General features: G+C 39.4%; 1 protein-coding gene across 1 annotated transcript in view; it reads left to right on the forward strand.

Annotated features, from left to right (window-relative positions):
- tbl1x (transducin beta like 1 X-linked) overlaps positions 1–24186 on the forward strand; it is a 29034-nt gene that overhangs the window by 3574 nt on the left and 1274 nt on the right. Inside the window, exons 2-14 of the mRNA XM_022665614.2 lie at positions 15388–15494; positions 17132–17277; positions 17446–17674; positions 18782–18914; positions 19274–19415; positions 19819–19882; positions 20640–20737; positions 20819–20879; positions 21330–21451; positions 21658–21732; positions 21981–22108; positions 23062–23227; positions 23454–23555. Coding sequence (XP_022521335.2) covers positions 15437–15494; positions 17132–17277; positions 17446–17674; positions 18782–18914; positions 19274–19415; positions 19819–19882; positions 20640–20737; positions 20819–20879; positions 21330–21451; positions 21658–21732; positions 21981–22108; positions 23062–23227; positions 23454–23555 — 1524 coding nt within the window. The 5' untranslated portion in view covers positions 15388–15436. The remainder of the gene's footprint in view (positions 1–15387; positions 15495–17131; positions 17278–17445; positions 17675–18781; positions 18915–19273; positions 19416–19818; positions 19883–20639; positions 20738–20818; positions 20880–21329; positions 21452–21657; positions 21733–21980; positions 22109–23061; positions 23228–23453; positions 23556–24186) is intronic.

Below are 24186 nucleotides of genomic sequence, written 5' to 3' on the forward strand. Positions count from 1 at the left end.
TTAATTTTCCATACATTCTCTATTGGGGACAGGTCAAGACTACAGGGAGTCCAGAACTCATACATTTTGTAATGTGTGCAGCATGTGGGTATGCATTGTCTTTTTTGAAAAATGCATGGACACCCCTGTCAAACATAGTCTTAAATAAGTATAATCTTGCTCCAAGGCCTCAATGTACTTTTCTGTATTCATTCAGCACCATAGAAGTGTACTGACATAACTAATAAGAGACTGGATGGTCACAATAATTGCATTATCGACTTATCGTTCAATAAATGGACATGACCTCAATCATTTTAATGATCTTGATGTCGTTCATTTTGTTTTCACTTACAAAATGCACAAATACTGTGACTGCGCCCCTGGGGACAGGAAGCACCGAGAGACACAGACACATGGAGTAAATTAACTCAAAACGAACTTTTATTAGGAAAAATGCCTTCCATCAACAACCACAACTAACTTAAAGAAACATAATAACGGCCCTAGTTACTTATCTTTAGGCAGGGTCTTTATATGATGGTCCAACGTGTGCCAGCTGGGACAGACCGGGGCTGCACATCATGGTGTGTGGCAGACCCGCTGTTCCCCTTCCTCCGCACTTCGCAATGTGAATGTTGTTTAAAAGGGTGTAATTCCTTTGTTACGATATTATGTTGTCATTATGTAAATGTCATTTAATGGTATTAAAATGCAAACATTATCGTTTATCGCAATAATTTCTGGGATAACATATCGTTCGCAAAAAATTGTTATCGTGACAGGCCTAGTAACAGGTCTTAAATGCGAGAATGGATATATATGTATATATATATATATATATATATATATATATATATATATATATATATATATATATATATATATATATATATATATATTAAATTGGGATTAGCAGACAAAACGTGAAATATTTTGGGTCATACTGTCTGAAATCAGATTAAAATGCAAAAACAGAAATTAAATGGTTATGTAAAGGAATTAAGATTGTTAGACGTATGCTTGTAAAGTGCAGTGTGCTCCTGGCAGGTTTTGTGAATCAGGGTGTAGTGTATGACCTTCAGTCATGTGGTAATAGTGCAGCAGATGTTTGATAATGAGGAAGTTATAAAGCAGAACTTTCTGGAATTCGAGTCAGCAGTCTTCACCCTTCACCGCGCTGCCTAATTCAGTTTCAGTTTGACGCACCGCTGTGGCACGCTGCCATCACTAAATAACATCATACTGTCTGTCACCAGGGCAGCACCAGATCAATATGGACACTTTATTGGAAACCCCATTACCCTGTGCTTCCACTCCATGCCTACACTATTAGAAACCATCTTACCTTGTGCTTCCAATCACTGATCATTTGATTAGAAGATCATATACCTTGTGATTAGGACTGCAGCGATAAGTTGACTCGATATAATTGACAATGTCGATTATTTAAATTTAATCACTAAATATCAGTACTTTCCAGCTAAACTTTTAAATGCATTTTAAGTCTCATGTTCAGCTGTTTCTATTGTTTTTAGAGATGTAGGACATATCAGAAATAATCGTTGACTAATCGACTAATCGGGAAAAAAAAAAAATCAGATTAGTCGACTACCCAAATAATCATTAGTTGCTGCGCTAACTTGAGACGCTAGTTTACTACTGTAGGTCGAATGGATGGTACTAAGTTGAGTAGGTGTATATATGTACTGTATTTTTTGCACTATAAGGTGCACTTAAAATCCTTTAGTTTTCCCAAAAAGTCGTCAGAGCTCCTTATAATCCGGTGCTCCTTATGTATGAATTCTACCAGTCAGGTATTAAGGAGCAGTAGAGTCACTTCACTGAAGTACAGAGTTAAGAGTTAAGTGAAGTTTCTCCAGCACTAAGTCTGGAGCAGCACAATTAGCATTAGCATTAGCTGCTAACCGTGCTAAGCACTAGCTCTTTCGCCGTTCATAGTATTCATTAAGTATATCGGACTCAGGGTTCCTCAGTGTAGCCCGAAATGGCAAAATTTACTAGCGTTAACTAACTGCTAACTGCAGTTAAATAGTTGAAATCAAAGTTTACTGTAAATAAACTGAAGCCATTTATGTTTACATAAACGATTTTTAGGATAGAAATCTGTGTAGATTAACAACATGGCGACATCCTTGTTCTTGTCTTATACATATGCGTTTTATAATTAGTCCATAAAATACGGTAAATTTGTTTTTTGACATCACAAAAATGACATTTTATTTAGGAGTATTTTATCCTCTTCAGTAACACAGATGCTGTGCTGTATCGTAGAGAATTGATATATTAAGTTTTGTATATCATATCGTATTGTATATCATCATTATCATGGGCAATTTATCGTCTTTTACCCTTTTCTTTTACTTAAATTCCGTGTCTATGAGATCTATGATATATAAGGGTGTTTTTTTTACACTGTGAAAGTTTTCTTAAAATGTATTGTCTAGCTTACAAATATATCGTCTTGCTTAAAGTATCATAATATATCTCAATAAATTAAATCATAATCCTGTATTGTGATACATATTGAACCGCCAATAAAATGGGTTTGAAATAGATTGAGTTTTGTACATTTAAGCATTGACCAATTTACATCATATCTGATTATGTCTATAAAAAATTGTGTTGTTTTTGGCTGGAAATTGCAGTATTAAATTGCCAAACTGTCGTAATGTTGTTCTAATTCTGTGTTTGACAGAATGACGTGCTTCGCTATTTGGATTCTGAAATTCAGTGAAGCTGCAGGAAAACGAGGGGATTCAGTCTGAAGGCTGTAAATCATTAGGAGCAGACAGGGTTAATGGTTGAGAAAGAGAGAGAGAGAGAGAGAAAGAAAGAGGGATGAGCTGCAGGCTTGGTTCAAAGTCTCTCTGTTGGTAATGACTCCAAATCCTGCAGAAATAAGGACGCCGGCCGGCCTGGCCTACTTTACAAGAGCGCAGAAGAAAATCTTACTGTAGGATTAAACTGAAACTCCCCACTGACACAGATATTCCCCCCAAAATCACCAATCAGAGCTCACTAAACACACATTATTAGCATTACACTAAGGACATAAGGCTAATGGAGCTAATGCGTCATGTATACCGGTGCATCTACGTAATTAAGCACTAATACACTCAAGTTTCGTGCTATAATGTGTAATATTGCACACAATAGCACGAACCTCGAGTGTATTATTGTGATTATATCACAGTTCTATTATCACTGTTTACTGAAAGATTTTAAAGAGTTAAAGAGGAGGAGAAAATAGGATCTGTTTGGTTATAAAAACTCCGCCAGTTAAAATAGTTCCATTGCTGCTCTGTTTGTAGCTGCGCTGTTTGGTTTGTAAGCGCTGCTGCATCGTTGCTAGGTTACCTGTATGTGGGCGGAGTAATACATGGAGAGCTTCGGTTACAGTGCATTACCGGCTGATAACGGCACTCATAGTACGCCTCTCAGTTAATCACACTGTGATATAATACCTAATAAACATGCTTATATGTATTGTTGCATTGTGTGTACTTGTGACAGTACTGTACTGTGATTGGGTCAGTGCTGCACTGTGATTGGGTCAGTGCTGGTAATGACTGAACAGTGTAAGCTCTCATTGGCTCATTGCTGTGCTTTGATAGTGTCAGTCATGTTGTGATTGGGTCGGTACTGTGCTATGGTTGAGTCAGTGCTGGTTTTAATAGGATGATTGCTGTGCTGTGATTGGGTCAGTGCTGTGTTGTGATTGGGTCAGTGCTGTGCTGTGATTGAACCATTACTGGGCTGTAATTGGGTCAGTATTGTGCTGTGATTGGGTAAGTGCTGGCTGTACTGTGATTGGGTCAGTTCTATGCTGTGATTGAGTCACTGCTGTGCTTTGATTAAACCTTTGCTGTGCTGTGATTGGGTCAGTGCTGTGCTGTGATTGGGTCAGTGCTGTGCTGTGATTGGGTCAGTGCTGTGCTGTGATTGAACCATTGCTGGGCTGTGATTGAACAATTGCTGGGCTGTGATTGGGTCAGTGGGTAAGTGCTGTGCTGTGATTGGGTCAGTGCTGGCTGTGCTGTGATTGGGTCAGTGCTGGTTGTGCTGTGATTGGGTCAGTGCTGTGCTGTGATTGGGTCAGTGCTGTGCTGTGATTGGGTCAGTGCTGTGCTGTGATTGGGTCAGTGCTGGCTGTTCTGTGATTGGGTCAGTTCTATGCTGTGATTGAGTCAGTGCTGTGCTTTGATTAAACCTTTGCTGCACAGTGATTGGGTCAGTGCTGTGCTGTGATTTGGTCAGTGCTGTGCTGTGATTGGGTCAGTGCTGTGCTGTGATTGAACCATTGCTGGGCTGTGATTGGGTCAGTGGGTCAGTGCTGTGCTGTGATTGGGTCAGTGCTGTGCTGTGCTGTGATTGAGTCAGTTCTGTGCTGTGATTGGGTCAGTGCTGTGCTGTGATTGGGTCAGTGCTGTGCTGTGGTTTGTGTGTGTGTGTGTGTGTGTGTGAGACGAGACTTCAAAGTGCCTCTTGCAGCTGTTGATAAGACATTCGGGATTCACATCTCCATGGCAACATTGTTATTTTTGAAGTGTGATGTTTGTGCTAGAGTGTGTGAACTGGACTGTAAATCATCTATCTCACAGCTCTCTCACAGCTCTCTCACACACACACACACACACACACACACACAGCAGCATTCCTACAAACTGGCAGCCCTAAATAATGTAAATGTTTAAAGCTCTGTGGGGGCGGATCTGTACAGAGCTTGTAGAGGTTTTGAGGTTATGTTTATTGCTTATATTGTTATGTTGCCCACCTCCAGTTTTGCATGCTGCATCACTGCTAGTTGAAGCTTTAGGTAGCTATATGTGTGTCTATGTAAACTGCTCACTTTTAGATGCTAGGTGTAGTTAGAGCTGCAACTATTGATTATTTTGTTAGTCGACTAATCAGATGATTATTTTTTCGATTAAATGATTAGTCAACAATTATTTCATGCCATCCCATGTTTCAAGACATGTTCTCGAGCTCTAAAAACGATAGAAACAGCTGAACATGAGATTTAAAAGCCTTTTAAATGTCTAGATGTTTAAACGTGAAAAGTTCTGATGTTTAGTAAGTAAATATATGCAAATACTGTTACTGTTGCATATTAACAAATTGTCATAAATGAAATTTGTAGTCGACAAATGAAAATAATCGGCATTTTCGATTATATATCGACTAATCGTTGCAGCCCTAGGGATTGGTACCAGGTGTGTAGTTAACACAGTGTAAATCCACCCTGTATACATAAAATTGGAGGACTAAATATTGGATTATAGACTTCACACAATACAGGATCATCTGGAAAAAATCAGAAGACTTTTTAATGGTCACAAAGAGCAAATCAGCCTAAAATCAGTCTAATTATCCTGAATATTAGGATAGATGAAACCCTTTGATTACATGTTTTGGTAATTTTAAAACAGCGATGCACCATTATAAGTTTCTGACACACAGTTCTGGTACTGATGTCTGTATTTTGGTAGCAGATAGCAGAGCTCTGCTCTTGGGTGATGCACCGTACGGAAGAAGTCCTGCACTCGCTGTGAGATCATCTGGTGCCCTCCTCTTGTAGCAGAGGTAATATCAGCGCTGTTGAAAGGAAGGGTTTTAGATTTTATTGCGGAGGAAGAGGATATCCAGTGTGTGATCACCTTCTCTCCTGAAGGTCAGAGTGAAGTCGTACAGAAAGCTGAAAGGCCCTGAGTAACTGCACGTCTCACTGTTAGATCTAACGTTAATCTGTGAAGCTTCAGTCTGAAAGAAGTTGGCTTTACTTATTGAAAGTGTAGAGCTCCAAGTGCAGCTTGTAAAATGTGTGTATTTATATTCAGTTGTAGATTGTTGTCTGTCTTTTGTAGTCTTTTTGTTGGGGGATATTCGGGCATGAGTCTATTTTAATAGGGTACAGTCTAGATCAGTTGTTAGTCGAGGGCGAGTATTATCACTGTAGCCTGCTGCTAACCCCAGATAGCACTGCTGGAGCAGCATTAGCATTAGCCAACAACCGCCTTAGCTCTTTCTTTTTTAGCTGTATTCTGCTGTAATCGACTGTATTCTGTAGCGTGTTTACCGCTCTAAAACAAGCTACGTGGGACGAACTGCTAGCTACTAATATCACCCTGACTTTACTGGAACACTCAGGGTTTCTCAGCGTAGCTCTGTAAATCTGTGTAGATTAACAATCCAGAACTCGTTTGACTTAAAAAGAAAGCCCTTTTTTAAATTACAGTTTTGTTTATTTAGTCTAGCTTTACTTATCTTAGTTAGCTACCTCCTCCACCAACACCCAGTGGATGAAACTTGCTGACTTGGAAGTTCCTTATAGCGTCTCTTAAAATGTTCCTTATAGTGTAAAATAAAAAAAAATTAGATGAAGTCTTTTGCATTGGTACAGAGACAATCCCTGCAGTCAGTTTTTAGGCTTTTGTTGGGAATGGCCAGTCAGGCAAAAGTTAGGGAAAATCTTTTGTCAGGTACAGTTTTGCCCTGTGTTTTATATGTTGTTTTGTCTCTTTGGCATGGGGAAAGCTAGGCTCATTTTTTGTGTCTTGCAGCAAGTCTTTTTTTAAAAGTACAGTTACCATATTAAAGCTCTAATATATGTTCAGAACTGGTTGAATTTTAAGTGTACTTCTTCCAGCAGAGTTTGTGAAGTGTACCTGTTTTTAAAGAACCCGTGTTAAAATTAGTAGAGATGTTCTGCATCACTAACTTACAGCAGCAAGTGCTCAAAGTTCAGTATCTATAACTTCTAAACTGGAAACTCAGACTTCCAGTACAGAACTTTCCCCTGGGAGATGGTGTACTTCCCCCGGACCCCCGAGCCTCTACACCCCCCTACACCCCCCTACACCCTCCTCCATCCTCCTCCACCCTCCTATAGCTGGGCTGAACTAATTCGTCACTGAAGTGGAGGATCATGCAGAAATGGCGTTAGCATTTGCCGGCTCATTAGCGATATGAGTCCCATGCCGCTGACCCCGGGGCCCGCCGGGGCCGCTCCGGAGCGGATTAGGATAAAATGGCTGCTGCAGTTTCCAGCTAGTGTTTGCACATCTGTCAGGAGGTGGCCAGCCAGGAGGAAATGGGCCTCTCTGCAGACTCACAGCCAGCAGAGCCCTTCCCCCTCCTCTGCTCTGTTTTCTTCTGCTGTTCTCTGTATTCTACTTTTCTCAGCAGTGTCCTGTATTTCTGCGTAAATCGGCCGCTGTCGGCTGTTTGTCCTTTATTTTTCCTCAGTTCTGTATTTGTTAACCCTGCGCTCTTTCATTTAACCCTTTAACAGACCAGAATTTTGTCATTTTCTCATTTTGACATTACACCACTAAATCTTTTTTAAAAGGATTTCTATTCAAGCATTATAAAAATAAAAAGCTTTCATGTCTGATAAGGAACACTACTCTTGAAAAGCATAACTGTAATTATAATATTATAATAGAAAATGTATAAAAAATATTTATATATTTAAGTAAATCTGCTAATAATGTCAAAATACAATGAATAAAATCATAAAATTTTCTCTTTCGTGAACTTTTAAACATTTTAAAATCTATATTTTCCTGAATACAAATCAAATTGTGTTTGGTTGTATGTTTGTTCACATATATAACAATATGAGCAGTATTTAAGCCAGTCATGCTTCAATAACTGTGACACACAACATAAACACAACGTGGAATAAAGTAGGTAAAGAAATAAGTGTATAATAAATGATTCATTCAAATTTTGTTTATAATAATTATGTTTATAACTGCTTTTTTATGCAGTTCTGTTATCATTATGTCAGTGGCATTTAATAGTTTTAAAATGACAAAAATATCGTGTATCGCAATAATTTCTAGGGTGATATATTGTCCATAGAAAATCATATTGTGACAGGCCTAAGTGGCTGAACGAGTGGATTAATCAAAATCGTACTGGATTATGTGAAACTAAACTATGGTCAATTTCTGCACATAAAAGTCAATAACATGTTTTTGCTTCTCCTGGTGAGTTATCGTGTCAGTTTAGAGGCTTTAGGCTGTATTTTCAGCCTTGGCTCGCTCTGCTGCATGATGTTTGTCGTCTTCATGCACATCAGCTAGAGGTTTTCAGAACTCTGAGGCTGATTCTCTCCTAAATGTCAGATCTCCCGCAGTGTTTTCTTCATGTTGGGATTAGGTTGTGATTGTAATTAGCTCCTGCGTGCACATCTAAGCGAATCCCCCGGTGCACGGCGCGGTGAGTGCGGTTCTGCGCTCGGTTCTGCGCTCGGTTCCTCGGGCGAGGCTCTGGTTTTGGTTCAGGGACACCTGAAGACTCAGTGGGAGGTGGGGGGTTGTGGGCGGGAGGATTTGTGTAATTGGCATGTCCAGCATTAGCTTATCTGATAGCGGGATTAGCGCCGGGGTGAAGGCAAGCCTCCTGGGGCTTTCGCTCGATTCTAAACATGCTAACGGTGCAGCACACGTGTAGAAGCAGAAGAGAACTGGGTTTAAATTTAAGAAAAAATAACCTGCTGTAATTTTAAGATTAATTAAAATAAATAAATCTGTCTGATTTAAAGTCTATAGTTTTTACTTGAGAATTTTAATTTATTCTTGTTAAACAGCATGCGTTTTGAGACAAAATTGTCAGAAAACACTTTTAAAACGTCATCTGGTGTGGCTAGCTACACCATTAATCGAGCCTTAAATCAGGCATTTAAATGGCTTTTTAAAGGGTAAATATGAGCGTTTGTTTGTTTTTCTGGGATTAAAAGTGTGAATTCAGCTGTAACTGGAAATATCTGCGCTGCATAACTGTGCATTTACAAGCATGTGCCCAGCCATGTGGAGGCCATTTAAAAAAAAAAAAAAAAAAAAAGCTTTATTAGTTAATTCACAAAATTTCCATTAAACTTAGACAAGAATACATTCATAATAATTTCTCTTGCATGTGTGTGAGAATCGTTGTTCACTGTCACTGTTCACTTTTAGATGCACTTTTTTCCAAACGCGCACAATATTTTATTATGTGTTCCTTGTTTTTAGGCTACTTGCAGTGGGAAAAAAATATTTACTTAAAGGATCTATTGTTTATAATTAATTTAGTGTACCGTAATTTGACATAAAATGCTGCTAAAACTACTAGACTACTCTAATTTTTAATTTTTTTATCTTATGATATCGTATATCAAAATTCATCAGAAACAAAATTCTGTTGTTATTTTTTATTATTAGGTTATTAGGTGTCTAAAAATACATTTTTAGGATTTATTCACTATGTATACTCAGAACACAAACATGAGCCTGGACTGACCTTTTTATACACTTGTATTAAATGTATTTTTATCCTACAACCGGGTCTCAGATTACCATAACAAGCCGAACCCTGCATTAATTGATTGGCCGAAAGCGGCGTCCTGTAGGTTTCCCAGCATTTACCTCCATTTTCTTCCAGGAGAAATGAATTAGTGAATCATAAACACCAAAATAGCAGTTCATTACACTGCCTGAATTATCATAAATGCATAATTCATCAGCAGATGATGACTATTCATTACGGTTACGGAGTTCCTGCTCGTGTTTATGCGGTTTAGTCCTGACCTACATATTCCAGCAGCCCAGCGCCCGAGTCGTCTCTGCGCCTCCGTGATAAATGTGGGGAATTCAGGATCAGGAGAAACGGCAGTGTTATCTCCTCCAGCTGCCAACTCCAATTATTACACACACTCGTCTGACCCCAGACCTGTGAGTGGGCGTCTCTGAGTCACTGTAGTGAAGCAGAACAACAGGAGGAGAGGAGGACTCTGAATGGAAGGTGTTACAAACCCACTGTATGAACACTGCTGCGTCTGAATGGAGAGGTTTAGATGTGTGTTTATGTGGGTAAAAGTGTTGAAAAGATGCTCAAAGAGTGTGATAATAAAGCTGTTAATGTAGCAAGAACTTGGCTAAACGATATGTATTACAGTACAGGGTTTAAAATTTCATTTATTTAATATATCGCAGAACATTGCAATACTGTAAGAGTGGTCATGTATGTTGCAATTCTTTAGAAAAAAATGCTATTAGCAGCAGGCTACAGGCCGAATATACTCCCAACTGAACGACGAAAGAGCTAGCTCTTAGAGCTATGATTAGCAGCTTATGCTAATGCTGCTCCAGCAGTGATAGAAAGGTTTAGCAGCAGACTACAGTTCGTTTTACTCACCTCCTGAATGTCGAGAGTTATCACTTTGTGCTGTGGTTAGCATCTATCTATCTATCTGTCTGTCTGTCTGTCTGTCTATCGGCTAATGCTGCTCCAGCACTGCTAGACTGGGTTAGCAGCAGGCTACAGGCTGAAAATACTCACATCTGAACGACGAAAGAGCTAGCTCTTAGAGCTGTCGTTAGCGGCTAATGCTAATGCTGCTCCATCAGTGATAGACAGGTTTAGCAGCAGGCTACAGTTTGTTTTACTCACCTCCTGAATGGTGAGAGTTATCACTTAGTGCTGTGGTTAGCATCTGTCTATCTATCTGTCTGTCTGTCTATCGGCTAATGCTGCTCCAGCACTGCTAGACTGGGTTAGCAGCAGGCTACAGGCTGAAAATACTCACCTCTGAACGAAGAAAAAGCTAGCTCTTAGAGCTGTGGTTAGCGGCTAATGCTAATGCTGCTCCATCAGTGATAGACAGGTTTAGCAGCAGGCTACAGTTTGTTTTACTCACCTCCTGAATGGCGAGAGTTATCACTTTGTGCTGTGGTTAGCATCTGTCTATCTATCTGTCTGTCTGTCTATCGGCTAATGCTGCTCCAGCACTGCTAGACTGGGTTAGCAGCAGGCTACAGGCTGAAAATACTCACCTCTGAACGAAGAAAAAGCTAGCTCTTAGAGCTGTGGTTAGCGGCTAATGCTAATGCTGCTCCATCAGTGATAGACAGGTTTAGCAGCAGGCTACAGTTTGTTTTACTCACCTCCTGAATGGCGAGAGTTATCACTTTGTGCTGTGGTTAGCATCTATCTATCTATCTGTCTGTCTGTCTGTCTGTCTGTCTATCGGCTAATGCTGCTCCAGCACTGCTAGACTGGGTTAGCAGCAGGCTACAGGCTGAAAATACTCACCTCTGAACGAAGAAAAAGCTAGCTCTTAGAGCTGTGGTTAGCGGCTAATGCTAATGCTGCTCCATCAGTGATAGACAGGTTTAGCAGCAGGCTACAGTTTGTTTTACTCACCTCCTGAATGGCGAGAGTTATCACTTTGTGCTGTGGTTAGCATCTGTCTATCTACCTACCCACCCTCCCTCCCATGTAATTATCGTGAAAGGCCTAATTTAGCAGCAGATGAACAGTCAGTTCTTAAAGCTGATTATGTTGAAGGTAGGGTTATGTTGAATGTACGATGTATACTGTATGCAATATGCGATTAAACACTTTGGTATACTATTGTTAACACAATTGATAAAGATCCTAAGATAATTTAAGCTCTTTTTAGGTTTTTCATCACTTGGCTTTGGCACTTATGTGCATTCACTGTGGACTCTGCCTCGCTATTATGCTATGATATCATCAGCCTTTTGATGTGTTTATCATAATATAAACTGTAATATATTGCAGTAATGATAGCAATGTATTTTATTTCATATACAACACCAGACTGGATCGGAACGTCTCTCAAGTATCAGGCTTCGGATCTTTTGCATGTTATTTTTTTGCATGTGATGTAATATATATATAAATATATAAATAGTCAAATATAAGTAAAATACTGATGCTAATGTGGGTAAACAGTAGAAACCTACAGAGATTTATCTGCTGAGCTTCAGCAGTGGAGATGAATGTGAGTCAGTGTTGATCTTTTTATTGGAGCTATTTTTAAGGTGGTCTTTTTTTAAAGTGGCACTGATAAAATAAAACAGAGCTGTGAGTTGATGGGCGGCTCCACAACACAACACATCACATGAGCGCTTAGCTTAGCAGCCAGGCTGTATGTAGCGTAGCAACAAGCCGCCGCAGTGCTAAACAGCAGCGAGTTGTGCTGCTGTCCCACTTCTTACCCGGCATCCTGCCAGCGAGGCCACGCACTCCCCCACATCAATTATTCAGCTTCACTTTAGGATATTGTTTCACGTGGGCTCCAGTTGTGTTGAGGCTCTCTAGTCACTGTACGCCGAGCGCATCTGTACATCAGCAAATCAGGATAAATTTATAAAGGGTTGGGATTTTAAGAAAGATTAGTGTATTGTTTTTTTTTATTTCTTTTGCACAAATATTAGAAGGAAAAGACAAAGCAGGACAATGCAAAAATGGGCCCTTAAAGTGATTTGAGCTCTTAGAAACCAAGGAAACCAAGGTTTCAGATCTTTGATAGCTTGTTAGCTTAGATATGACTTGTTTACAATTTTTGACATTTTGCTTAAACTGCTCTTTTTACATTACATTACATTACATTTAACGGATGCATTTATCCAAAGCGACAAATACAAATAATTATGTACAGGGGGGTAGACAATGAAACTGAAACGCCTGGTTTTAGACCACAATCATTTATTCTGGTGGAAACAGGAGAGTTGAGGTGCACATTGAATTCTGCGTGATTTGATCAGCCGTGGTTTTATGTTTTTTGGATACAATCCGGGTTAGCACCCGAACATCCCTTTCAGACAGCTTCCTCTTACAGCGTCCACAGTTAATCCTGTTGGATGTGGTTGGTCCTTCTTTGTGGTATGCTGACGTTACCCTGGATACCGTGGCTCTTGATGCATCATAAAGACTTGCAGTCTCGGTCACAGATGCTCCAGCAAGACGTGCACCAACAATTTGTCCTCTTTTGAACTCTGGTATGTCTCCCATAATGTTGTGTACATTGCAATATTTAGAGCAGAACTGTACTCTTACTCTGCTAATTGAACCGTCACACTCTTATAGCTCTTACTGGTGCAATAATGTGCAATTAATGAAGATTGATCACCAGGCTGCTCCAATTTAGCCATGAAACCTAAAATCCCACACTAAAATGATGACAGGTGTTTCAGTTTCATTGTCCAACCCCTGTGACTTTTAGCAATAGAGGACATAGAAGTTCAAGGAAAGTAAAAAAATATAGGCCAAAGAAAATAGTGGGATAGAGGAGCAAAAGAGGTTAGAAGTCGTGAGTTTGTTAGAGGTATTAGGAGAGTATTTAGTCCGGTTAAAATGGACTTTGGTTTGTTTGTACACTTAGTACACTTAGTTTTAACTATCGTATGGCCATGAAATTTGAGTTTAAGGCATGGATAAGGTTAAAACCTGTATGAACCCTGAGTATATAAAAAGAGTGTATAAAAAACATTACTTTTGAGATTTAATTTTTTTTAATATTATAAACTGTAATTGTTTTTAAAATCTGACCTCCTTCAGCTTTTTATGGGTTATGAATGTCTTTTATCAGCCACAAACTACTGTAATTTTTTGACCCATAATTCTGCATCACTGCATCTCTGCTAAACGGCGTGTTACTGGTTAGCACCCGAACATCCCTTTCAGACAGCTTCCTCTTACAGCGTCCACAGTTAATCCTGTTGGATGTGGTTGGTCCTTCTTGGTGGTATGCTGACATTACCCTGGATACCGTGGCTCTTGATGCATCACAAAGACTTGCTGTCTTGGTCACAGATGCTATATAGATGCTGTGTCTACTTTTTATGGGTTATGAATGTCTGTATCGGCCACGAACTACTGTAATTTTTTGACCCATAATTCTGCATCACTGCAGCTCTGCTAAACGGCGTGTTACTGGTTGAGCTGTGAGAATGCGGGTGGTTGAGAGGTCTGGTGTTTTTATAACAGGTTCAGTTCTGTCTGGTAGTGTGAGTTTGTGATTTCTGCAGAGCTCTTCATCCTGTAGCAGCTTCTCTGAAGGTTCACAGCTCTCTGTAGCACCTTCCTGCTTCAGTCGGAGGTGTTGTTCTCATCTCTGAGGTTCTAACAGTGGCTCGCCCAGCTGGAGGCTTTCTGACGTCTGTTTCAGTGGTGAGAAGTGAGTCTTTAGGTATTTTCAGGTGTGGTTTATTTTTTAATTGAACTGAACTGAACTGATCTGAGCTCAGGTGTGCAGCAGAAGTGTAGCAGCTGCAGCTGAACTGGATATGAACTTTAAAGGGGACTTGGTTCTGTTTTAGGTTGTTAGGTTGTAGGTAGAGATCGCCTTTCAGCTCAATCAGCCAATCATTTATATTGATAAAGAGCAGGGCCAGATGTACTATTAACCTTTTCTTTTAGCTCTGCTGTTCTAATAGCTCCTCACTGTATGAGCTGAAAGAAGCACCCTTGAGGGGGGTATCCAGTTAGTGAGGTTAAAAGTCTTTACTTTGCTTATTCCTAGTGCTGGACGGAAAAACGGTTCAAACGGTATAACAGAGGGAAAATTAGAACCAGAATGCAGTAAACAATCAATATTTCAATGTCTAATATTAAACTCTGATGAGATTTTAAACCAGTTTTTGTTCACACTACACCTCCTTTAGAGCTTAAACCTGCCCTGGGGAACATTTGGTTTGATTTGTGTGTAGTTTAATGGTGTTCAAATTCAACCTATACCCCATCTAATTTGCAGAGTCATGGTAAAATAAACCCTATTTTATTTTTATATTGTCTGTGTCTGTTTCATAAAAGGAAATAAAAGGGAAAAGAGGAAGAGAAAGCAGGTTACTCCCAAAGTATTTCGTCTTCTACTTTTCTCTGTTTCAGTTCTGTTTAGTTTAGTGTCATTATTTCGTCATTTCATCCGTTTTAACCACACCCTGCCTCAGATTCAGCATTTAGCTGAGCTCCTCATCATCTTATAATATATATATATATATATATATATATATATTTACTCGTAGAGTAGATAGAATTTAACGTCTGAAATTCTCTAACACAAAAATATCACAATATTTCAGGTGATAATATTCTTAACTGTAGGGAAAAAAAGCCTAAAAAAAGGTTTTATTAATTTAATTTAGCAAAAAAATATATCCCAGTACTGAAGTGCAGAATAAATATTGCAAGAATATAATCTGTAAACATGAACAACTATACAAAAAATACAGTTTAAACTTCGCATCACATAATAGACGTCTTTTCAAGAAAGAATACCTTCTATTGATACAACATGGATTTTTAACCATTGTAAATAAGCAGTTAATTCGATGGGGACCATGTAAACCCATGTAAAATGAAACAAACAGTCTGGTTGGTTGAGATTAGCGTAAACAGCACCTGATTGGTTGGGAACCTTGTAAACCAAGCAGTCGATTATTGTTAGTTATTGGGAAAATGAGTTTGTAATTGGAGTGTGAATGGTGATTGGGTGAAGCGCAGATTAACTGGTTAAATGTGTTGTTTATTGGACTCTCATGTTGTTATAAATGAGAGTATAAAGGGTATTTATTTTTCTTTTCTGTCCTGCAGAGACGGGGGCTGTCCATCATTCGTGCCCCGTCCACCGAGGTGGGTTAAGATGAGTATAACAAGCGATGAAGTCAACTTTCTGGTGTACCGATACCTCCAGGAGTCCGGTAAGAAGAGTGTTGCTTAATTTCACTGCATGTTTTTAATTTGATTTATAAATCAGTTCTCCATATAGATGTATATAATGTTTACTCTGTATATACTGTGCGCATATATAGATACTGTATTGTATTTTTCGCACTATAAGGCACATGAAAGTTTATTTTCTTAAGTTTATGTTCTATTATCGTACATAAGGTAAGTAAACATAAGCTAAGTAAACAAAACTGTAATAAAAAAAATACTTTTTTTTATAAGTAAAACGAGCGCTGGATGTTAATCTACGCAGATTTCTCTTCTAAAACCTTTATTTGGGTGAATAAAGTGCTTCCATTTATTTACAGTAAGCTTAGATTCCCAAATTTCTCCAGCACTAAGGCTGGAGCATTAGCGGCTAACCCAGTTACCTGGTTAGCAGCAGGCTACAGTCAGTGATACTCACCTCTAAATGGCAAGAGAGCTTGCGCTTAGCGCGGTTAGTGGGTAATGCTAATGCTGTGCTAATAGCAGTGCTAGCCGGGGTTAGCAGCAGGCTACATGCCGATAATACTCACCTCTGAACAGCTAAAGAGCTAGTGCGTAGTGCGGTTAGCGGGTTATGCTAATGCTGTGCTAATAGCAGTGCTATTTTAAAATGAAAGTATTTTAAATGCATCTTTTGTGCAAAAAATCCAGTGAATGTAACTTGTTTTTTTGCATTTGGCAATAATTGAGGCAGGAATTTCTAATAACTCTGGAGGGTGATGCTCGTGTGTTATTTCCTGTATGGGTGAGATGTGTGTGCTGCTAATTAGGATATTTTATATTTGAGGGGAGTGTATAGCACAGCTCCATCACCGTTATGGTGCTCATATAGTGGAGTACCAGCATTAAGACACAGTTCTTAGTGCTGCTTAATGTGGGAAGGTGTAGCACAGCTCAGTGGGGGGGGGTAATCAGGGTTGGAGAAGGTCAGGGGGAAAGCAGGAAGCTGCAGCGTCTCGCTGGAAAACTCTACCGCTGCCCTGCCGTCTTTTCACACCCCATAAATATGAATACATATGAGCCAAGCCTACAGTGATGGCAAACACTACACACTACACACTAAACACTACACACCGAATGCTACACACTGAACGCTAAACAGTAAACACTACACACTACAGTACTGCAAACTCAACACTACACACTCAACAGTAAACACTACACACTACACAGTAAACACTACACACTCAACAGTAAACACTACACACTCAACAGTAAACACTACACACTTAACAGTAAACACTACACACTACACAGTAAACACTACACACTAAACAGTAAACACTACACAGTAAACACTACACACTAAACAGTAAACACTACACACTCAACAGTAAACACTACACACTTAACAGTAAACACTACACAGTAAACAGTAAACACTACACACTAAACAGTAAACACTACACACTAAACAGTAAACACTACACACTCAACAGTAAACACTGCGCACAACAGTACTGCACACTGAATCTGCACTCACTGGACACTTTATTAGATAAAAAAACTCCTAAATTGTGCTTTAATTTAAATTTCCAAACCTGTTGTTAATTATACACATTGTGTGTGTGTGTGTGTGTGTGTGTGTGTGTGTGTGTGTGTGTGTGTGTGTGTGTTGCAGGTTTCTCACACTCTGCGTTCACCTTTGGCATTGAGAGCCACATCAGCCAGTCCAACATTAACGGCACACTAGTGCCCCCTGCTGCTCTCATCTCTATACTACAGAAGGGCCTCCAGTACGTGGAGGCTGAGATCAGCATCAATGAGGTCAGTCTATATCACAGTCTATAATATCACAATACCTGCATTTAGACATTTATTAATATTTATTCACCTGAGTGAGAGACTGTATCTCCATGCTGTGGTGGTTTTGGTGGTGTTTATTTATTTATATATTTGTATAATGCACTAACTCTCTCTCTCCTGGTCTGGTAGGACGGTACAGTGTTTGATGGGCGGCCGATTGAGTCTCTGTCGCTGATTGACGCGGTGATGCCGGACGTGGTTCAGAGCCGGCAGCAGGCGTTTAAAGAGAAGCTGCAGCAGCAGCAGCAGCAGCAGCATGGAGGCGGGTCTACGGCAGCCACCGGCGGCGGGCAGACCAGTGTGGTGAAGAACGGGGAGACCACCGTCAATGGTCAGGAGAACGGCACACACGACCTGAGTACGTCCATCTTTTTCCTGCTGTATTTAGTATTAAGTAAAAAAAAAAAAGTCTTAATAAATGTTTATAGCAGTTTTATTACAGTAAGTCATTCACTGCATGGACTGTAAGGAGCACTTAAAATCCTTTAAGATCCTATTAAGATATTATGTAGCGTTAAACTCACATTATCTCACCTTAACATGCCTTTTACAATCATTTAGTCCCCTGTGAGCAATGCTGCTAAAATCACTATTGCAAACTATAACTGCACAACAGAAAAGACTTTCATTATTTTGTTTTTACTTATACCAGACCTGGATTTACTTTAGAGTAGTGAGATGAGGTGAAATGAGTTTTGCTGGGAGCCATGATGCTCCTGAACGCATCCCATTTAGGAGAGGAAAAAAACACTGCCTGCCCACACTGATGAAAAAAATTGATTGGCTGACTCACAGACTCTTTTGCAGAGAACAGGCCAGTTTAGAACCCCCTCTGTTTTGCATGCGCTTCCCTCTATCTCTCTTTTCCTCACGCGATTGGGTAAAAAAGTGTGTTTGCCTGCATACACATTTGTGTTTACTCTTGGGCCTCTCATTCTAGATTTCGAGAGATTTGTTATTGATATGTGCTAGACTCCCGCAACTTCCAGGAGACTTTGGACGTCTGGTATTAGCATTAGCTGCTAACCTCACTAAGCGCTAGCTCTTTCGCCATTCAGAGGGGAGTATATTGGACTGTAGTCTGTGTGTTTACCGTGTTAAAACAAGCTATGTTATAGTGCCACAAAGAACACTTAGATTTTCTTAGTGTAGCGCTGTCGTGCAGCGTTTACTAGCGTTAAGCACTGCTTGTTGAGAATATTGGAAATCTAATCTTACTATAAATAAACAGAAGCGCTTTACCCACCCAAATAGTTTTCAGGAGAGAAATCTGTATAGATTAACATCCAGCACTGGTTTGACTTTGCTGAATTAGAAGGGAAACATGGCGACACCCTTGTTCCTTACTAGTGTCGCTTAAAATGCGCCTTATAATATGGTGTGCCTTATACAGTATATGCGCTTATAAGCTAATTTAGCCTTTTCTCTAGCTGTTCCAATAGTAATTTCCTCTTTCCGGGTTCAGATAACCACAGCGAGGCCATGGAGGTGGACGATGAGGTGGAGATTCCAGCCAGCAAGGCCACAGTTCTGCGGGGCCACGAGTCCGAGGTGTTCATCTGTGCCTGGAACCCTGTTAGCGACCTGCTAGCGTCCGGGTGAGTCTCAGACTGAGCCAAACACTGAGCCAGAGTCCAGCAGTGATCAGAAACACTGTCAGTGCATCAAACACTTTGTATAGCTTTTTGTATTTATATATTTATGTATATATTTTAAAGTCTCAGTTTTAGAATTTTTATTTTATAATTTAGAGTCTTATATCCCTCACTGTGCTCTCTTATTGTACTACACTTATTGTTTATTTGTTTCTATCTATCTATCTATCTATCTATCTATCTATCTATCTATCTAGCTATCTATCTATCTATCTATCTATCTAGCTATCTAGCTAGCTAGCTATCCAACTAATCACTTCGTTCTGCATTTGTGTGTGTGTGTGTGTGTGTGTGTCACACAGCTCGGGTGATTCAACAGCAAGGATATGGAACCTGAGTGAGAACAGCAACAGCAGCTCCACCCAGCTGGTCTTGCGCCACTGCATCCGCGAGGGGGGGCAGGACGTCCCCAGCAATAAGGACGTCACCTCGCTGGACTGGAACGTGAGTCTCACACACACACACACACACACACACACACAAACTCTCTCTCACACACACACACCCTCACACACAGAAACACACACTACTCTGTTTCTGCTGTAATCAGGTCACTGTTCAGAACTCCAGCCTTTAGACTCTTTATTTTCTGCTTCTCTATAGCAGATAAAGTGGTTTTATTGCTTTATTCTCTGATAAAAATGCAGATCAACACCAGCTTCAGCTGTGTGTGTAATAGATAGATAGACAGACAGACAGACAGACAGACAGATAGACATAGACTATATTGTGCATTGAAAAGAAACTCCTTATGTAGATTTGCCCCATTACATTTTTAGTAACACCTCATAAATCATCTGTTATTGATTTTTTTTTTTAAAAGCACTAATTACCATTTTTTCAACAGAGTGATGGAACTCTTCTAGCTACTGGGTCCTACGATGGATTCGCAAGAATATGGACAAAAGATGGTATTTACATTTATATATTTTTCACTTGGTACTCAGTTAGAGCAGTTGGAACAGCAAAATTAAACAAATTTGGGACAAATTTAAAACAGTAATTTTAGCTTTCAGTTTCAAATATTTTGTTATGGTTGTTAATGTCAAAATAAAAATGTACAGTCTGAATGTTTGTATTTACTTATTACTTACTACAGGTGCATCTAAAAAAAAAAATATATATATATATATATATATATCTTTGAAAATTTACTTCATTATTTCAGTAATTCAGATGAAAATGTGAAACTCATATATTATATAGATGTATTAAACACAGAGTGATCTATTTTAATAAGTGTTTATTTCTTTTATTGTTGATGATTATGAAGCTTACAGCCAATGAAAACTCAAAAATCAGTGTCTCAGAAAATTAGAATATTATATAAGACCAATTGGTACTTTTGGTACGCAGTGTGGGCAGTGTGCCAAGTCCTGCTGGAAAATGAAATCCACATCTCCATAAAAATTGTCAGCAGAGTTGTTTTCCACAAAATCTTACAGCACTTCATGCTTCCCTCTGCTGACAACTTTTATGGAGATGCGGATTTCATTTTCCAGCAGGACTTGGCACACTGCCCACACTGACAAATGTCTTTATATAATATTCAAATTTTCTATATAATATATGAGTTTCACATTTGAATTACTGAAACTGAATTAATAAAATAAATATGGGCTCTTTACGATCTCTGTGTAAAGCAAGTCTTTATTGTGTGTTCTACAGGTAATCTCGCTAGCACTTTGGGTCAACACAAAGGCCCTATATTTGCACTGAAGTGGAATAAGAAGGGGAACAGTATCCTGAGCGCAGGAGTCGATAAGGTATGATATCTTTATCTTATATTTACTTTACGTTGATGTGTAAACAGTCAGGATGTGTATTTAACTCCACTTCTGTTACAGACGACAATCATCTGGGATGCACACACCGGAGAGGCCAAGCAGCAGTTTCCCTTCCACTCAGGTGAGCTCACACCTGAGACTCAATCCTTAATCATGTTAATCTGAAGAGCTAAAGGCTAAAGCTGCTGTTTCCATGTGGGTCAGCCAGACGTCTTCCTGTAGCAGTTTTTCTACAGCCTACAGTTTCTAAGAGTCTTTATTTGAAGGTGTAGGAAACAGTACTCACCGCTCTCTGACTTCATCTGTAATTTCTCGAAATTTCTCTGTGTTTCTGTGCATTTTTCTAGTTATTAAAGTGAAAGTGTGCTTTACTAAAGAGAAAAATCAATTTTTAATGCTATTGTTTTCCATTTTACAATAATAAAAATATTTTTTGTAGTCTTTGTCTTTTTAGCTTATCAGTTATTTTACATCTTATTTTCATTATTCTTGCAATTTCTGTGTTAAAAAGTTTTTAATAGATTATTTCATAGTATTCATTTTCTGTTTGTGCTCTTTTGCTATTGGTCAGCTCCGGCTCTGGATGTAGACTGGCAGAACAACACCACCTTCGCCTCGTGCAGCACAGATATGTGCATCCATGTGTGCAGACTGGGCAGCGACAGACCGCTAAAGACCTTTACAGGACACACAGTAAGAATCCACCCTACACACGTGTACACACACACACACACACACACACACACAATTTATACAATCGGAATTAAAAAAAGAAAGTAACGAATTACTATTGCACACGATTGTATCTACATACATCTATATTGTGGTGTTTTAAAATAATTTGGGATTAATTTGTTTTAAGGAGTTAAAATTAAAACCCATATTTTTTGTTCTTGCAGAATGAAGTAAACGCCATTAAGTGGGACCCCAGTGGAACACTGCTGGCATCCTGCTCTGATGACATGACTCTGAAGGTGAGGTGTCTCTTCATATATATATATATATATATATAAACGTAAAACCAAAAGAATGAGAAAACTAATTTCTCAGGAGACATATAAAATTTTATTGTTTGCATACAGCTGATTAAAAGTGAAAATTTAAGGCAAATAAATGTTAGATTTGTCTCTAAAGTTCTATGTGTTATATTGGCATCGTCCCAGAATTCCCCACATCGGTGCATCTCCATATTTTATACTTATTTATCTTTTTCTGTTCTCAGATCTGGAGTTTGAAGCAGGACTCGTGTGTTCACGACCTTCAGGCTCACAGTAAAGAGATCTACACCATCAAATGGAGCCCCACCGGCGCCGGCTCCAACAACCCCAACGCCAACATCCTGCTGGCCAGGTCAGCCTCACACACACACACACACACACACAGTTTTACACGTCTCTGCTGGATTTTCTCAGTCAGTTTTATGAGGTAGAGTCTCCTGGAATTCAGGCTTTTAGTTAACAGCTGTGCTGAACTCATCAAGAGTTAATTACTTGCCAAGAAATGTGTGTGTGTGTGTGTGTGGAGATGTTCTTATAGGTGTGTGTGTGTGTGTGTGTGTGTGTGTGTGTGTTTCTACTTTTGTTCTAATTAACACGTGTAGCTGAATCTCTTTATCGCTGTGGAGAGGTGTAAACGAGGGAAAGATAAATACAGACCAGCATAAACACACACACACACACACACACACACACACACACACTCCTCACAAAGTAAACGAGTCAGTAAGCACTCTGTTCAGCAGCATCACTGATAGAAAATACTCTAAACCGAAAGATCTGGATTATCAGTAACTGGCTGACAGTGGAATGATTTTTTAATATGTATTTTTTGGTGCAAGAAATAAAAAAAAGAATAAAAAGAAAATGAAATATTTGTCCAATATTAGTTTTTTTACCCGGAAAATTCAAGAAAACAAAACAATACAAAAAATTATACATCTAGAAAAAACTAAGAATAGAGGAATAAATAGTACCGTATTTTACGGACTATAAGGTGCACCAGATTACAAGGCACATTAAGCAACAGTAGTAAGGAACGCTTGTTTATTTACAGTAAGCTTAGATTCCAGGTTTACACTAAAGCTGGGTTCAGCAGCATTAGCATTGGCGGCTAACCTCTAGCGCTGCTTTTAGACATGGTTTCGTATCTTTGCCTGTGTGAAACACTGGAATCTGGAAGTAAAATGAAAAAGTGCTACATAAATATAAATCACCGTCCGCGCCCCCCCCCCCCCCCCCCCCCCATACAGATGGGCTCAGATGTTCTGTCTGTAATCTTCATTAACAGTGTTTTTCTCTCTTCAGTGCGTCGTTCGATTCCACGGTGCGACTGTGGGACGTGGACCGGGGCGTCTGCATCCACACGCTGACCAGACACCAGGAGCCGGTCTACAGCGTGGCCTTCAGCCCCGACGGGAAGTTCCTCGCCAGCGGCTCGTTCGACAAGTGTGTTCACATCTGGAGCACGGCGGTGAGTACCACCACAGCTGCTATTAAACAAACGCTTATATCTGTTTTTCTGCTGAACAGGTAATCACTGAGCTTCAGTAAGGTTGCTGATCATAGCTGGGTAGTTTACTATCATTACTAGCGTATTAGAGATGGGTATTTTGGACATTACTAACGTGTGTATGTGTGTCTTCGCTTGCCACTGTGTGTCACTGTAAATTATAAGTTTGTACTGTTTGTGATTTCAGAGTGGAGCTTTAGTGAACAGCTACAGAGGAACCGGGGGAATATTCGAGGTCTGCTGGAACAGCACTGGAGATAAAGTCGGGGCGAGCGCATCAGACGGATCTGTGAGTTCACTTCTTTTTTCCCACCACTTCCAGTTTTAACCCTCTTCTCAGATTATAATTTACAGTTCTCTGTGTTTGAATGGGCTGACCTGGTGATTTGTGGCTCTCTACTCCTGGCGATACGATATTTACAGTAGTATATTTCAGTAGTATATTTTTGAAATCACTAAAAACTAATTTTTATGTTTTTTTATATCGGCAAGAATATCGTTATTGCAAAAAAAAAAAAAAAGAACAGAAATTTCATGACTTTTGTTTTAGGAGTCAGTGAGCGTCTTTTTTCAGCAGCAATGCAGATAGACAACACCGAAAGATGAGAATTATCAGTGACATTAGCATTAGCGGCTAACCTCTAGCACAGTGATTTAAGGCATGATTTTGTATCTTTACCTGTGTGAAACACTGGAATCTGGAAGTAAAATGAATTTTTAACAACGGGTCAACAATTTTTTTTACAGTCGATTATGCCGATTAATCATTGCAGCATATCAAAATGATATTTGGCACTTCATTGTATTATGATTGCACATCAAAACTGGATTAATGGATTAATGGCTTAAACATGCACTCTCAGTTTCTAAAGAACTTTCCTCAACCAGAATATTTTTCTGCAATTTTACATCTTTCCTTT

Source organism: Astyanax mexicanus, chromosome 11, assembly GCF_023375975.1.
Source record: "Astyanax mexicanus isolate ESR-SI-001 chromosome 11, AstMex3_surface, whole genome shotgun sequence".
NCBI classification, from domain to species: Eukaryota; Metazoa; Chordata; class Actinopteri; order Characiformes; family Acestrorhamphidae; genus Astyanax; species Astyanax mexicanus.